Source organism: Megachile rotundata, chromosome 7 (genome assembly GCF_050947335.1).
Source record: "Megachile rotundata isolate GNS110a chromosome 7, iyMegRotu1, whole genome shotgun sequence".
Classification (NCBI taxonomy): Eukaryota; Metazoa; Arthropoda; class Insecta; order Hymenoptera; family Megachilidae; genus Megachile; species Megachile rotundata.
In genome coordinates this window covers 12,417,347-12,434,076 of record NC_134989.1, presented here as the reverse complement: position 1 = coordinate 12,434,076, position 16,730 = coordinate 12,417,347, and the positions used below count along the sequence as shown (strand labels likewise).

Below are 16,730 nucleotides of genomic sequence, written 5' to 3'. Positions count from 1 at the left end.
CTGCCCACCCAAATTTCTACCAAATCAAATACCTAAATTCCCCAATTTTTCAATTTCACAACTTCCGAATTTCGAGAAAACTATCCTCGCTCCAAGCTACATACAAAATGGCCGAAATCGCGTCAGAACTCCATCGACATTTCCCGTAATGGAATCAACGAACGTGATTCTCTCACCAAAACAAAGGAAATGACATTGTGAAATGTTGAAAACTAATGAAATTCGAACAGAGGCCACGAGGTTGATCGATGAGGTCTGCGGCTAGCATTCGTTTAAGTAGTTTTCTTCGGCTCCTCTAGAAGCGTGTTTCGTGCCAGGGTAACAGTTAGGTAAATTTATCAGAACAGTTAACTTACACCCATTCACAGTTCACCAACCACATTTCAATCTTTCAATCTCCAACAATCCTCTGTTGGATGCTGCAATCTATTTCGATTGCAACAAATTCGGACGTTCATTGATCTCTGATTTATCGACATTCTTCATGGTCTCCTGTTCAAAAATGGCGCATGCATATTCTTTAACGTAGATTCTTCAACAAATACTTCATAAATATTTATAAAAGTCTTCCTTAATAAATAATATATCAAACAGTTATAATATAACAAATTAGCTACAAGGTTCTTTTAAAAAAATTTCGAACCATGAATGGATTGGTGAAATGATTTGATCAATGATATTGTTTGAAACTCGTAAGGTAACTTAACACTAAACATACCAGCATATGTGTACTTAATTTGAAATTAAAAATCAAGTTAAAAAATTAATAAACAATTGACATAAATTATATAAAACATAAATTAATACAGTAAAGTACTACAATATGAAACATAAATTAGTATACAAATTTATTCTTTATCTTGAAAATCAATGCTTTCAAGGAATGTACTTTAACAAAACGTGTATCTTATAATTAATTAAAGAAACTTGTGGAGCAGTCATTTCGTAGTTTTATATCATCTTGATAGTTTTATAAATCCTTAATGTAAGAATTGATAATTGGTGTTTTCTTAACCGATAGAGGAACATCCGAGTGAAGTTTCGTTTGTGGTGAAACGAAAATGTCGGCCGAGAAAAAACCAGTGAAATGGGCAGCCGTTTTGTGGTACATTCACCTACACATTCTTGGGATCTATGGCGTATGGTTAATGCTCACTTCGGCCAAATGGATGACTGTGTTCTTTAGTATGCAGTTTTGCTCTTTTTTACCAACATTTCGTCTCGCTTGATGACGCAGTTTTTTACTTTCGGTCGATCAATTCTATTTCGTGTTGCCGGGTTTACTAACGTAATGTGAAAGATAACTTTATGTTTCGGAATAATTTTATGTAAATGGGTTTATTCGAATGTTGGGTGGTTCAAGGGTCCAAGCAAAATTTTAATAGATTTATGTTTTATGTAATGTACGGTGGCCTTGAAGGTTGACCTTGTTATAGCTTGTAGAATAAGTTTCTTTATTTTTATGTTTGAAACAAATATAATTTCAAAATCATAAATTCATCAAGGTTTACAGAATCCCTAAATTTACTAATTTCGTTATTTTCCACAGTTTTTCAATTTTTAAATTACAAGATTTTCGAACTTGATAAATTTCAAATTCACCAAATTCCAAATTTTCCAAATGCCAACTCTCAAATTCCAAATCTCCCAAATCCCCCAAATCCCAAATTCTACAATTAATAATTACTTCATGTTTCAGCGATTCTAATAGCAGCAATCGGTAGCCTAGGAATAACCATGGGCGCCCACAGGTTATGGGCCCATAGGACATTTGCAGCATCAGGAACCCTCCGATTGTTCCTCATGTTAGCGCACACACTTGCCGGAGTGGTAGATATGCTCGGTTCCTTCTACCCATAAAAAAATGATCAATCGATAAAACTTGATGTCGATTCGCAGGGTTCCATATACGACTGGGTGTTGTACCACAGACTCCATCACAAGTATTACGGCACTGACAAGAATCCTTACAACCACAAGAAGGGGTTCCTGTAGAGCTATTACATAGCCAACGTTCTTTCACGGACCAGCGATTATGAACAAGCGAAGATCGACATTGATATGCGAGATATGGATCTGGATGGATATATTTGGTTGCAGAGGATGTAAATATCGATTCGTAAACGTTTACTTTAACTAGAGATTTTATTCGATATAATACTATATACGACGATATAAGAATATAGGAATACACATATCTATGAATGCACGTATAGGAATGACATGTGTATTATACACACATTTTATTAATTGTGTAACATTTGTCTATGTAATATTGTTTTAGCAATTTTTCATTTTTATGAAAAACGAACGAACACTCTTGATAATACACTCCTTTTCTATTGATATGTCCAGATTCTACTTGCCAATGTTCATAATATTCGGATTAATACTGCCACTGAACGTGCCACTGGCATACTGGGACGAATCGATGGCAATCACCATAGTGGTCACCGGATTGTTACGGTTCGCCATCACCGTGAACGTTTCCTGGCTAGTGAACAGCGCCTTGCTGGTTTGGAACATCCAAGGGAACAAGTTAATGTCCATTTTGCACACTCTACGTTTATTGTACACGCTCTTCCTTAACATGCCAAAGAGCCATGGCACCGTTGTCATTGACCATGATGGTATTCATACCAAATAAAATGAATCCTTGACAATTTACAATTTCGAGAGATTTCTGTTATATTGTCACTTTCGGTCATCTTCTCTTATATTGCCACTTTTGGTCATCAATGTACAGTAATGAATACTGAGATTTATGGAGATCGTTACAATATTGAACAAATAAAACTTCTCAACTGATCTTCTTCATTACCAACTATTTTGAGATATTCGACGTTTATATAAATTTTGTAGCGATTATAACACTCAGAAGTTCATGTAACTCATTTTCTTTGCAATTAAAAATTTTAGTACTTCCGGAACTTTATTTTGTTTACAATGTGTAGGGTTTAATTAAATTTCTGTAAACATGAAGTTGTATTTGTTGTACGATTAACTAAGCATCAGATAGGTTCACATGTATCTTGTCCATCAACTCTGCTGACATCTTTCATAGATGAAACATTTCCAAGTTTGAGGATATGTATCCACCAAAAAGAATATTTAACTCCTTTCTATTAAATAATTCTGTATATTATCGAACAGTTTGCAATCTTTTGTTTCAAGAACGTAAGAATATTAAACATCTAAATTCGCAAGATTTATCGCCATTACATATACAAAAACAGCAATTGTTTTCAGTCATTCATTATTTATCAATTTTCGTTCATTATTCGTTGACATCAGATCATTGACAAAGGAATATATGCTAAAATGAATTTTCTCAAAATCAAGTTATGAAACGTTAAACCTTGAAGTGAATTTATTTTGGAAAATTTACAAAATAAAACAAACTTGAAAAGTGAACAGGAACAGGAGGTTAATTTGAGTCAATTATATTAAGGGCAGCTAATTTATGTGCAACGATTTCAGGGTTCCACCGGATAGCATCAGCGTGTTCTTCCTGACACAATCTTTTTGGCCCGAGTACCATTACGCGGTGCCACGGGACTGGAAGAATGGTAAATTCGGAACGTACGGTTCTGAACGCAATTTAATAATGGATCTAGATCCTAACAAAACTGACAGAACAATATTTGGTTAATTACAAAAACTCTAAAATTTGTATTAGACGTGGAACAGTTACTCCTTGTTTGACACTAAACTAATTAGATTCATGGCCCTTTTTGTCAGAGCACAAATCGGCACCCAAAACCTGATCGCTTAATTGGGGAGCCTGCGTTAGCTAGCTGCTAGAATTACCCAACGATCAAGTATCCAAATGGCTAATACCCGCTGTCCAGTCAAAACTAAGAATCTTGTAGGCTCTTGCCGGTTAAAACTGCTCCATTTAGTCGCTTTCTAAGAGGTCCGGCACGTAGTACTTCAAAGATTATTCTGCTTTCGCAGCCGCTGCTGGACGCCCTTTTATACCCAGAAAATCATGGGTTTTTCCCGCTCAAAAAGTAGTTATTCTTTTATTACGCTTTATTTAGTAGCAAATATATATTAGTTTGATTAATAAAAATACGCTTTGATTTATTATTAATTAGTTTCTCACAAGTTTTCCCGTTAAATCGTATTTTTAATAATTTTTAGATACTCAAATTATAAGTGTTTTAATAGAAGAAATAATTAATCGCAAACAATACATAAAATAATAGCTAAAAATATAACGCAATTTATAATGAGTGAATAATTAATAATATATATAGTATAAACATTTAAATAATAATTTATAATAACTTCGTTTCGAAGTATATCTATTGTCTCTTTCTAACAATAATAGTAATAGAATAGAAAAAGATATACGCATTAACATGATTCTTTATTCATCGACTGGATTTAATGTGATGTTCCCGGGGACGTTACACAATCGCAAACATTCCCATTGAAAATACAGTAAGCGTACAATGTTTCTTAATTTTTTTGTCGTTTTTACAATATTTGCAACAAATTATCTTGCGCACAAATATACATGTAGAAATCACCATAGCGCAGGGTGTACCTTAATCTAATTGAAAATCTTTGTCGACTTTCCTTTTTTTTATCTTTTCATAACTTTTTTACAATTGCTCGCTCTCATCTCGTACAAACTGCCATACCACACAAATCCCCTGTCCTTTGTGTGCTCGTTTGTTTTTTGTTGAATGAAACGGGTGAATAAGTTAGATGATGACATTGTTTTCACCTTTAACCTTCAAAAGCGCAAAATTACGCATAAACGTTTGTTGAAGCCGCTACGCAAGCTTTTGATCGCGACGACATTTCTAAACGAAGTAACAATTTTCGTTGGTGCCATAAAAGCTCTCCTAAATAGAATCTAAATTCTAGCGATCGTTTGTAAATCGATGAAACGAACGATCGACTCCCCCCCCCCCAACAAGATTCAACAGAATCGTTTTTTATTATTCTTTCTTCAGACCATGTATTATCAGCGTCTCATCCCTGTCGTCCTGTGATTGGTCCTTGTCGCCCCAGCCCCACACTTCGTGGCTACCGTCACCGGTTCTCTCCACTCGTTTTCCCACCACGTCATCGGGAACAATCTTCAAGTCGTACGCGAGGCCGAGCTTCGCACATAGGTCGATGAAAGCTGTTGTAAAATTGTATCTGTAGTTGCCCAACTCTGCCGTTTTGTAATCCCACGGGAACACGTGGTGATAGTTGTGCCAACCCTCGCCGAGGGAGACGATGGCCACACCTCTGTTCTCAGCTGGATTTATGTACCTAAAACGAGTTGACAATTCGTTAATTTTTAAAATTGAACTAGATTTTAAACTTCTAACTTTAGGTTTCTAAACTTCGGAATTCTCTGATGTCTAAATTACTATTCAATGCACTCAAACAGTGACTGTTCTATTTACTAACTTCTACTTTATTAATGCCGTGTAAATAATGTGGTCGACACCAGTTAGGTTCAAACTTAATAGGAACCTCCAGAACATTGCAAAATTATAGCCCACACGGTTTCGAAGTAAAAAAGATATTTAAGTATGAAGTTTGATCAGTGGTCGGTAGTCGCAAATATTGAACCTTTCTTTTGGGCTGTGATACTAACTTGTCGTATGGTTTAAATCCATAGAGATGAGCAGCGGAGTTGACCAACCACGTCATGTTCAAACAAACCACGTATCGGAGTACTGCCGCCACAAAGTAAGCATTTGACCAGGTCTCGTTCCAGCCCACAACAGGTACGACAGTCGGCACGCCGAAGCACAGTAAGGGCACGAGGTATATGTAGTACCTTGAAAAAAATTATTATTGTGAAAACTATTATTCTATTAAATTAAGTATACAAACATAACTAAGACAATTTTTTCTCTGAAACTAAATTTGTAAAATTTAATTCTTTTGATGAAATCAAATTTCTGAACTCAACTTGCATTCTAGAATCACATAATTTGATAATCTTTTCGTGTTTAAGAATCTAGCTAGCAAGGGACACTAACTTCTTTTGGAAAGCAAGAATGCGATTATTCCTCAGGTCACTGAGGTCGATTCCCTTGCCCTTTTCTGAGATGTCAGGGTGTTTTCTGCAGAGTAGCCAGCCCACATGCGCAAAGAAAAAACCTCTCTTCGCGTTATGAGGATCTGCGTCCGTCTCGCTGTATTTGTGATGTAGCCTGTGATCTCTTGCCCAGTCGACCACTGCATACTGTAACGAAAAGAAAACAAAGATTAGAGAAGATTGCTTAAGCTTGATCGTTTAAGCTATTTAATTGACTAGACTGTCGACATAAAAATACCATGACTATTATCGAAGCTTACCTGGAAAGCTAAAGTGTTGCAAATCATGAGGAACAACTGAAGCGGCCATTTTGCCTTGTACGATTTATGGGCCCATAATCTGTGAGCACCAGCTGTGATTCCTATGCCATTTAAAAAGTAGAGCACGAATGCTGTCGAAAGAAAACAAAATGACGATTATTTATGAATTGTACCTTATTATCATAACAACAACAATAATCACTATAGAGTTGTAAAATTAAAACTTTCTATTATAACGATATTATAGTCTTTTCACTACAACCCTATTCACAAGGAACACGGAGTATTTACGAAAAAGTAAATTTATTCTAAATTTTTGGCAACGATACAAGGTAGAAACGGAGAATACAGAGGTCTGCATCAACAGGTGGAGCAATTCGTTACCCACATTGTACATCAGTTTCTCTGAACAAGTATTTAACAAGGACATCTTTTTTCCTTGCGTTTGATTGCACTGGATGGAGTTCGTTATTTATATTCATATTTTCAATTACTGTCACTTGATACTCAATTGGAGTAAAACTACGAATAAAGGGATTAATTGAATGATGAAACCTTCAAATTAAATCTATATAATCCTTGGCCGGAGAATTTTCGTCGTTTATAAATGAAATGTAATACGGAAATGACTATCATTTCTTCCATATATCATTTATGTAGATTCTGATATGACTGTAGTCTAATACCAATTGGTAATATTATCTAACTATAATATTATGACTATCAATTTTATATACTAAGATTAATTTAATAGTATTATTTAGTAATTAATAGTACACGTCGTATATATTCTATACGAATCTCTGAATTAATATTTAATTTACAAAGATAAATATTGTCTTTGCTAAAACATTCTTTCGTTAACTTCAAGAGATATTTTTCTGAAATTTTGCGTACAAAGCTTTTTAAACGGGACAACATTTCATTGTTCAGCGAACTGATGAGTGACTGAACTGATCAGTTTTAATACACAACAAGAGTTTGATCATTGCACGCTAAGGAAGAGTTATAGTTAATGATAAGGGACCATAATTGTCATATGATTATACGACGGATATAATGAGCAGAAATGATTGACGCCGAAAAGCTTAATAGCTTACAATCATAAATGCAAAATTGGAACGTACAAATTAGTTATAAGTGATTAGTAATGAGCGTTCGATAATGGATAACTATTGCTCCACTTGTGAAGAATATATGTTACATATGCATACAAAAATATGTATATCATATTAAAAATAAAAATTACTATGACTGTAATCAGAACGAACGACTACAGAAATATAAAGGAGTATCAAGCAATCAAAGAGTTAATGTGAAATAGAAAAAAGTGTATTAACTCACCAAACAAGATCGTTGCAAATTTGGCGGACGTAAACGTTAGGTATAGTCCATAAACAGCTGCCAGATGAAGGTAACTAAAGACTATCACATTTCCCCAGGCAATACGTCTTACATATTTTTGTTTGACTGGTTCTACCACCACCGGAGTGTTCTCTAACGTCTCACCCTCGAACAGAACTCCCGTTGGAGGGCTGGTGCTGTTTGGCGCCATACCCGCTTTATTCCTGCAAGCAAATCATACAAACCTTCCATTAAAAACCATACATTTTCAACGTCCTGAATTTCTATATTACTCAATCTCGAAAATATGGCATTGGAAATATTTGAATAAAAAAACTTGCACACTTAGAAATCTAATAATATGTCAATTTCTAAATCAGAAAATATTGCAAACATTCCCAAGCTTCTGTCACTCAAGAATTTGAATAACTAAAAATTAACATTTCACAGACACGAAAGTTCAATATCAAACACGGTAATAACAAAGTTTCAACTACGAAAAAGAAATTCTTTAAAATTACGTACGAAGCAGGTTGATTATTTAACCCATGACACAAATCAAATTATTACAAAATTCAGTTCCTGTAATTGGTATAAAGAATATCGTAACTCGTCCTATATTGCCTACCTTACAATTTCTCCACAAAGAATGTTACAATGCAACTGTCCGAAGCAACGAATCAAACAAAAGTTCGACACCAAAGTTATGATAGTTTCGTCGGATGAGATACAAAAAGAATGTCGTAGAACAGGTGAATGAGCTACTTTTATATCGTCTATGACTAACGTAGTTTATGCAATATGCATGCAACAATATGTATAATTGTTCGCGATTTTTCTAGAAGGGGTACTTTCCGAACTCGATAAAACTTTATCTGGATACAACGTATCATTCTTTTCAAGAATTTCGTACACGAATATTCTATCAACCTCATTTTCATATCTATAAAAATATTCCTAAGAAATAACGATTCAAATACGACCGGCAACTTTGACCGGAAGTGAATGAAGCATAGGTGACAGTGGACTTTTCGATGAATCAAATTATTCAGAAAGCAATAATAAATCGCGATTCGTTGACAGCATAACACGTAATTGATATTCATTTATTGGAGCTCGTTGAATTCCGTGACGATAGATAATTAATTTTCTGAGTAATTAATTGAATTTTTGAATGATAATTCGGATATGGTAGAATTTGGAGATTTTGGGATTTGGAAGTTTAGGCATTTTGAGGACTTTTAAGTTTGGAAATCTAGGGATTTACAAATTGGAAAATTTGGGAATTCGCAAATATAGTAAATTATGGGTCCACTTAAATCCCCAAATTTCAAGTACTAAATCCCTAAATTTCTCACGTCCTCGATATTCTAACTTTTAAGTCCCCAAATTTTCCACATCCCAATTTCCAAATCCCACAACTAAATCCCCAAGTTCCCAATCACTAGAGAATACTATTAAAACTGTAACTCTACAGAAAATGTACCAAATTATTTTATAGCTAACAACATCAATAAATTGTAGATACATCTCCCCGGTGAAGAACGTCGCAGTCTCCATCGCAGCCCTGGGCGAAGGCTGGCACAACTTCCACCACGTGTTCCCGTGAGATTACAAAATGGGAGAGCTAGGGAACTACTCCTTAAACATCACTACGGCCTTCATCGACTTCTTCGCGTGGATCGGTTGGTCCTACGATCGCAAATACGTGTCGCCAGCGATGGTTCGACAAAGAGCGAACAGATCCGGCAATGGCAGCCATGTTTGGAGATATGGCGACGCCGATATCCCACCTGCAGATCTTCAGAAATTAGAAATGATGAACAAGAAGCGATGTCTGTGAACGTACAATAGTACAACTTGCTTGTACTTGCAATTCTAACTTGCAATTTAAAGAATAATTCGAGGAATTTGTTTTGTTTGAAAAACAAAGTTCTTCGGTTGGTATCAAGTTTCGAAGAGAGTTAGCCAAGTGAAATTTTTATTGAAAGACGCTGATTTTCTTCGAGATTGAATGCCGAACCTTTGAGGAGTGACAATGAACAAAATAATCTATATTTTTATGTAGATGTACATAAGAATTATGAACGAACAATATTCTTTAGTATTATTTAAGGAGAATACTTGTGTCCACTGCCAGAGAAGTTTATGCAGATTGTGAGAAGGGTACCTCAACAGATGTTATTTATTACATGGTATATCTTTTTCATTAAAGGATTTTCTGTTACATACTGGTTTATTTATTTTAACTTTGCAAGTGATTATTTACGGTTATCGAAATTGTAGAAAATTTGATTTAAACAAGCGTCACAAAGCTTTGAAAGTAGCTGCCTTTTGAAAATATTTATTTTGTGTAAGAATTTGATAAAACTCCGTGATGTGATTTTGAAGAGAAGTGCTCTTTCTGAAAAACCCGCCATAAAATTGTTACGGCTACTATCTAGTAGCGAACGCAGAAACCAGTTAAGGTTATGTCGGTAAAATTCAAAGTCCAATTGTGTTATTTGATAAATAACTTCTATTTAAGATTTTCATATTTAATTTAACGTATACTTGAACAACAAATGCAATCAAATCCATAAAAAATGAATCAATAAGTTATTGATTGAGTTATGGGAATACGATCGACAAATAGTTCACATTAAAATGGCGCCACTCAGCTTAAGAGCGGCAATTTTAAAAAATAATATAAATCTATAAGACTAGAAACACTTCTAAACTATCATAATGCAATTTTCTATATTTCAAAATAAATAGGAAATATCAATAACAAATTCTGAAGTATCAACATACTTAATTTTAAAGTATGTTTAGTAAATTCTTTAATTGAAATAATTACGAAAGAACTTCCACTATTTTTCAAAAGAAACGTGAATAATTTCTCAGTTTATTAAAAATGTATTAGGGTCACTACAATGTAATTCTAATGCTTTTATTTCCAATTCTAGTTCAAGTTATTTAAAATTCATTAGGTGATAGTAACGTGAGATTGGAGTATTTCATGACGCATCAATTGTCTTTTTATATTCCGAATGAATATTTCATACTTTTCCAATAGAGAGTTTAACTATCGATATCAATTATGTGCAAGTAGGAATAGTTTTTTGTTCATTTCTTTTTTAATTTTATAAAATTATTTTTAATATTAGTATGTTCTATAAGTTATGTTACTAACTTTTTGCAGTGTCAAATTTTTACAAACATAAATTTCTACCAAATCAAATACCTAAATTCCCCAATTTTTCAATTTCACAATTTCCGAATATCGAGATAACTATCCTCGCTCCAAGCTACATACAAAATGACCGAAATCGCATCAGAACTCCATCGACATTTCCCGTAACGGAATTAACGAACGTGATTCTGTCACCAAAACAAAGGAAATGACAGTGTGAAATGTTGATGACTAATGAAATTCGAACACAGGCCTCGAGGTTGATCGGCGAGGTCTGCGGCTAGCAATCGATTAAGTAGTTTTCTTCAGGTCCTCTAGAAGCGTGTTTCGCGCCAGGGTAACAGTTAGGTAAATTTACCAGAAAAGTTCACTTACACTCATTCACAGTTCACCAACCACATTTCAATTTTTCAATCTCCAACAATCCTCTGTTGGATGCTGCAATCTGTTTGGATTGCAACAAATTCGGACGTTCATTGATCTCTGATTTATCGATATTCTTCGTGGTCTCCTTTTCAAAAATGGCGCATGCATATTCTTTAACGTCGAATCTTCAACAAATACTTTATAAATATTTATAAATGTGTACTTTAATAAATAATATATATTAAACAGTTATAATATAACAAATCAGTTATAAAGTTCTTTTAAAAAAATTTCGAACCATGAATGAATTGGTGAAATAATTTGATCAATGATATTGTTTGAAACTCGTAAGGTAACTTAACACTAAACCTACCAGCATATGTGTACTTAATTTGAAATTAAAAATCAAGTTAAAAAATTAATAAACAATTGACATAAATTATATAAAACATAAATTAGTACAGTAAAGTACTACAATATGAAACATAAATTAGTATACAAATTTATTCTTTATCTTGAAAATCAATGCTTTCAAGGAATGTACTTTAACAAAACGTGTATCTTATAATTAATTAAAGAAACTTGTGGAGCAGTCATTTCATAGTTTTATATCATCTTGATAGTTTTATAAATCTTGAATGTAAGAACTGATGATTGGTGTTTTCTTAACCGATAGAGGAACATCCGAGAGACGTTTCGTTTGTGGTGAAACGAAAATATCGGCCGAGAAGAAACCAGTGAAGTGAGCAGCCGTTTTGTGGTACATTCACCTACACATTCTTGGGGTCTATGACGTATGGTTAATGCTCACTTCCGCCAAATGGATGACTGTGTTCTTTAGTAAGCAGTTTTGCTCTTTTTTATCAACATTTTGTCTCGCTTGATGGCGCAGTTTTTTTACTTTCGTTCGATCAATTTTATTTCGTGTTGCTGGGTTTAGTAATGTTGTGTAAAAGGTAACTTTATGTTTCGGAATAATTTTATGTAAATGGATTTATTTGAATGTTGGATGATTCAAGGATCCAGACAAAATTTCATGTAATGAACGGTGGCCTTGAAGGTTGACCTTGTTATAGCTTGTAGAATAAGTTTCTTTATTTTTATATTTGAAACAAATATAATTTTAGAATCATAAATTCATCAAGGTTTACAGAATCCCTAAATTTACTAATTTGATCATTTTCCATAGTTTTTCAATTTTTAAATTACAAGATTTTCGAACTTGATAAATTTGAAATTCACCAAATTCCAAATTTCCCAAATCCCAAAATTCTCAAATTCGCTACATGAACATATCTTAACGTTCTTAGAATTCTATTTTAAGAACTGATAAAAAGTGGTATAGTATTTGGATAGAGTTTAAAAAACTTGGAGGAGAAGGCTGTGGATAGAAGATTGTAATGGACTCTTTTTATATTGCCACACATGCAGGAGTCTTCAATGTATGGAAATTTAAAGTACAGTGATGTAATTAAATATCTGACAAAAATAAATAATTGATGATATAATGAAATAAATAGATTATGATATAGTCAGACAAATAACTAAATAAATGATAATATAAACAAATATACCTATCCTAACATAATTCTATAGTATTCTTATAACATACTATACCACATTATATCACATCAATATTTTCATATCAACACATCAATATTATATCAATAGTTTGACATAAGCTCAGTTAACAATATAAAAATATCAATACAGCAATAATATAGTTTTAACATAGAACTAAGTTAACTTATACAACTTATAAACTATTATTTCCAAATTTATTTCCTGTCTTCCATCTTTTGCAGGTTCTCCACAAGATGGCGAAGAAAAAGCTGCCACTCAGCGAAGGTTTATCGCAGCTCAAGCAGAAGTCCGAGTACAACACGCTGAAAGAAAAACTGATGATTCGTCATTGAAGAAAAGAACAAAACATTTGTCGAAGTATCGAGATTCAATTTTACTTTTTCAATTGAGCTTTTGGTTATTGATGATTCAGACTGCATCGAGTATTACTTCCAGCACTATGTAGAAAGTCCATATGTCTTCCACTGAAATCTTTACATCTTAATTTTAAGCACCATCTGAAAAATATAAATCTGGAAACTATTTTATGATAGTGCAAGAATATACTCTTGTTACATAACATATTATCGATAACCAATTGTAATTGAATTACCTTCGTGACCTTTATGAAATATAGTAAATTGTACAAATAAAATTGAGCCACGATTGAAAATAATTAATTCAGAAGAAGGGAATACAAAAGGAAACTCGCGTGATTCCGAACACAGTACCTTCGAAATCTTTATTGATCCATCAAGTGCTCCAAATAAAATACACTGGGCCGCATTCTGATCGATAAAACGGACGTATCTGGAAATAAATGATCCTCGACGATTTTTGGTAACAAAACATCATATATTTGTCTTTGAAAACCTGGTAACAGCACACTTCTCTCTTTCCATAGAGCTAATCGCGACAATTTTCTTCGTGTACCAGTTACGCTTCATAGAAAAACGTGTATACATGCTTGTACACGTGTGCGTATTTTTGTATACGGTATTACACATAGAATAATTTATACATCTGTTATCTATACATCCATCGAGAAAGGACGTGCGAAACGAGTTAGTGAAAATACGTCGCCACGTTTGTAACCCAGGTCTTCTTGAATCCCGAAGGCATCGCGCCCTTTGAAATATCGGAAACGCCCCGCGTTTCCGGTTGTAACCTCGTCCTTTGACGAAATTGTGCAACGATCATTTGTTCGACGCGTTTCGCGTGCAACAAGCGGAGAAAGAAACCATTTTCGAAGGTGGAAAGACCGTTGGTCGTTTTTGGAGGGTGGAGGAGATGAAACGAGTGGAGACTTTGCTGGACTTTTCAAATTTCTGAAATTACCGGTTCTCGAATTTAGAGACATTTAAGTAAAGATTTTTGAAATTTTTGAGGTCTTTGAAATTCTCAAAATTGCAAATTCACAGAATTAGAGTTTAACAACTTTTCAAATGACAAACTCAAGTACAGATGTATCATAAACTTCCAAGTTCATAATTCTTCGAGTGCAGAAAAGTGCGCTTCTCGTCTTTAAAAGCTTGAATCACAAACTCTCAAATCGAGTTTCGCTTGGAAGGACCTCCAAACTTCTACAGACCTGCCCACGGTAATATAGCGAAAGTCTACTACAATTGCCCATCACCTTTATACGCATTTGTAAAGTGGGATTGTAGGAATTTTCGGAATGTCGCTGAAAGTTTATGAAATATCTTGCAGGGAGATCGTATAACAATCGTAAACATTTCCATTGAATATACAGTAAGCGTACAATGTTTCTTGGTTTTTTTGTCGTTTTTACAATATTTGCAACAAATTATCTTGCGTACAAATATACACGTAGAAATCACCATGGCGCAGGGTGTACCTTAATCTAATTGAAAATCTTTGTCGACTTTCCTTTTTTTTATCTTTTCATAACTTTTTTACAATTGCTCGCTCTCATCTCGTACAAACTGCCATACCACACAAATCCCCTGTCCTTTGTGTGCTCGTTTGCTTTTTATTGAATGAAACGGGCGAATAAGTTAGATGATGACATTGTTTTCACCTTTAACCTTCAAAAGCGCAAAATTACACATAAACGTTTGTTGAAGCCGCTACGCAAGCTTTTAATCGCGACGACATTTCTAAACGAAGTATCAATTTTCATTGGTGCTATAAAAGCTCTCCTTTTGCACGCTTAACTATTAAATATTTCTTGTAGACCAGTCATCGTTCAGATTGATTCACTGATACAGATTACCTAATCGAAAAAAAGAGGAATCGCCTCTGTATTTTATGCTTTCCAAGATTAAATTCGATACAATCATGAATAGAAGAAATCGATGAATGGATCGAGAATGAATGAGAACAGAAAAATATAAGGACAGGGAAAGGGAACAACATTCAACTAAGTATTGTCTGACGACATTGTAGGAACAAAAAGAGAAATATATAAAACAATATTTACATCGTAACTGTCTAAATGACCGGATGTGAAGAGGGATGAAAGGTATACTGGAATGTTTTTTACTTTTCTGTTTTAATCTGGAGGATAGTAGCATTTCCGGGTCGTGAAGGAAGTCCTCAGACAAGAAAGAAGAAACACAAGATACAAGAAACGGGTGAAGAAATCCGACGTAGTTACACGGATCGATCTTCAACGATTTCATATCGACGTGTGGCAACATGTTCGGGGATCGAACGAATCCTCACTGTATTAAGCTTAATATACACATATACGTACATCCCATACTTAAATCGTTCGTTTACTAATTTTTTATTTCAACCGAACATCGATTTCCATCTCGTTCGATCTGTCATCGTTAAATTAACGTTCGACTAGCGTTCACAGAATGCGTGTTTCGTAATTTGCCACCCTGCGCTGTTCAAACATTAGGAATATGCTAGCATCTACGGACAGCGTAAAATAGAATCTAAATTCTAACAGAGCCCACTACTACTTATTCAAGAATAAACTAAACCTTAAATTACGTACGGAACAGTCTAAACAGGTTGAACAACCGTCGACTAAAATCGGGAAGCCGATCCGGTTTGAGCGCGATCAACGAACGCTAGTCCATCGCTGCAGTCTATGAACGTCGTCGAGGAAATGCGAAACGATGACTGATCGTGGGATTGTTTCACTCGTTTACACAGGGATCAAATATAATACATTTAGAACCTGCCAAATGATCAGATGTTGTTCCCTGAATAACAACAGTGTTCCCGCTTCGAAACCGATTCCGCCAGCATGTACAAAGATCCTGCATCGATATACCATCATTCGAAAACAAAAACAAGTTTGACAAAAAATAAACAATCAGAAAGAAAATCATTGATTTCCGTGTAACAACGAAATCTGAGATTCGTTTTAGAAAAACTGGAAGAACAAAAGAAAACAACGGTACTCTTGTACATCGATTGAAGATTGTGCAATGTTGATGATAGTAGAAGACAACGTTAATCGCGATCCTCGTACAAGCCGCGTGGTCGTATAATTAAGTGACATTCCAACTAATTTTCGACTAATTCTCAGATAACTGTCATCCCGCCCCTCTCGTAAGAACCGTACAAAAAGACGTGATCGTTTGTAAATCGATGAAACGAACGATCGACTCCCCCCCACCAAGATTCAACAAAATCGTATTTTATTGTTCTTTCTTCAGACCATGTATTATCACCGTCTGATCCCTGTCGTCCTGTGATTGGTCCTTGTCACCCCAGCCCCACACTTCGTGGCTACCGTCACCGGTTCTCTCCACTCGTTTTCTCACCACGTCGTCGGGAACAATCTTCAAGTCGTACGCGAGGCCGAGCTTCGCACATAGGTCGATGAAGGCTGTAGTAACACTGTATCTGTAGTTGCCCAACTCTGCCGTTTTGTAATCCCAAGGGAACACGTGGTGATAGTTGTGCCAACCCTCGCCGAGGGAGACGATGGCCACCCCTCTGTTCTCAACAGGATTGATGAACCTAAAATGAATTGACA

The 16,730-nt window shown here is 34.8% G+C and overlaps 2 protein-coding genes, 1 long non-coding RNA gene and 1 pseudogene across 13 annotated transcripts in view; 2 read left to right on the top strand and 2 right to left on the bottom strand.

Moving 5' to 3' along the window:
- The first annotated feature begins 216 nt into the window (after nt 1-216).
- On the top strand, nt 217-4,191 carry LOC143264843 (acyl-CoA Delta-9 desaturase-like; annotated as a pseudogene). The gene is made up of 6 exons (XR_013038810.1): nt 217-329; nt 1,022-1,185; nt 1,700-1,830; nt 1,900-2,105; nt 2,356-2,538; nt 3,481-4,191. The product of XR_013038810.1 is annotated as an acyl-CoA Delta-9 desaturase-like (transcript).
- A 165-nt stretch (nt 4,192-4,356) lies between these two features.
- LOC143264841 (acyl-CoA Delta-9 desaturase-like) lies at nt 4,357-14,329 on the bottom strand. 6 transcript variants are annotated; one of them, XM_076533763.1, is made up of 6 exons: nt 13,498-14,329; nt 7,663-7,886; nt 6,319-6,449; nt 6,000-6,205; nt 5,609-5,794; nt 4,357-5,277 (listed from the first exon to the last, which is right to left on the bottom strand). In XM_076533763.1, exons 2-6 carry the CDS (start codon nt 7,871-7,873, stop codon nt 4,956-4,958), a joined length of 1,056 nt encoding a protein of 351 aa, XP_076389878.1. In that variant the 5' UTR covers nt 7,874-7,886; nt 13,498-14,329; the 3' UTR covers nt 4,357-4,955. The 6 variants fall into 6 exon arrangements, with proteins under 6 accessions (XP_076389878.1, XP_076389877.1, XP_076389874.1 ...); XM_076533762.1 differs by lacking the exon at nt 13,498-14,329 and adding an exon at nt 11,213-11,477; XM_076533759.1 differs by lacking the exon at nt 13,498-14,329 and adding an exon at nt 9,149-10,385.
- LOC143264845 (uncharacterized) lies at nt 10,838-15,349 on the top strand. Of its 3 annotated transcripts, none has more exons than XR_013038812.1 (3): nt 10,838-11,185; nt 11,880-12,043; nt 13,009-15,349. It is a non-coding gene; the product is annotated as an uncharacterized LOC143264845 (long non-coding RNA). The 3 variants fall into 3 exon arrangements; XR_013038814.1 differs by lacking the exon at nt 10,838-11,185 and adding an exon at nt 11,431-11,555; XR_013038813.1 differs by lacking the exon at nt 10,838-11,185 and having other exon boundaries at nt 11,777-12,043.
- Nucleotides 14,482-16,730, bottom strand: part of LOC100882007 (acyl-CoA Delta-9 desaturase) — a 23,843-nt gene continuing 21,594 nt past the window's right edge. For all 3 annotated transcript variants that reach the window (XM_076533766.1, XM_076533765.1, XM_076533767.1), the window contains exon 6: nt 14,482-16,714. In XM_076533766.1, the coding sequence (XP_076389881.1) occupies nt 16,390-16,714 (325 nt within the window). In that variant the 3' untranslated portion in view covers nt 14,482-16,389. The remainder of the gene's footprint in view (nt 16,715-16,730) is intronic.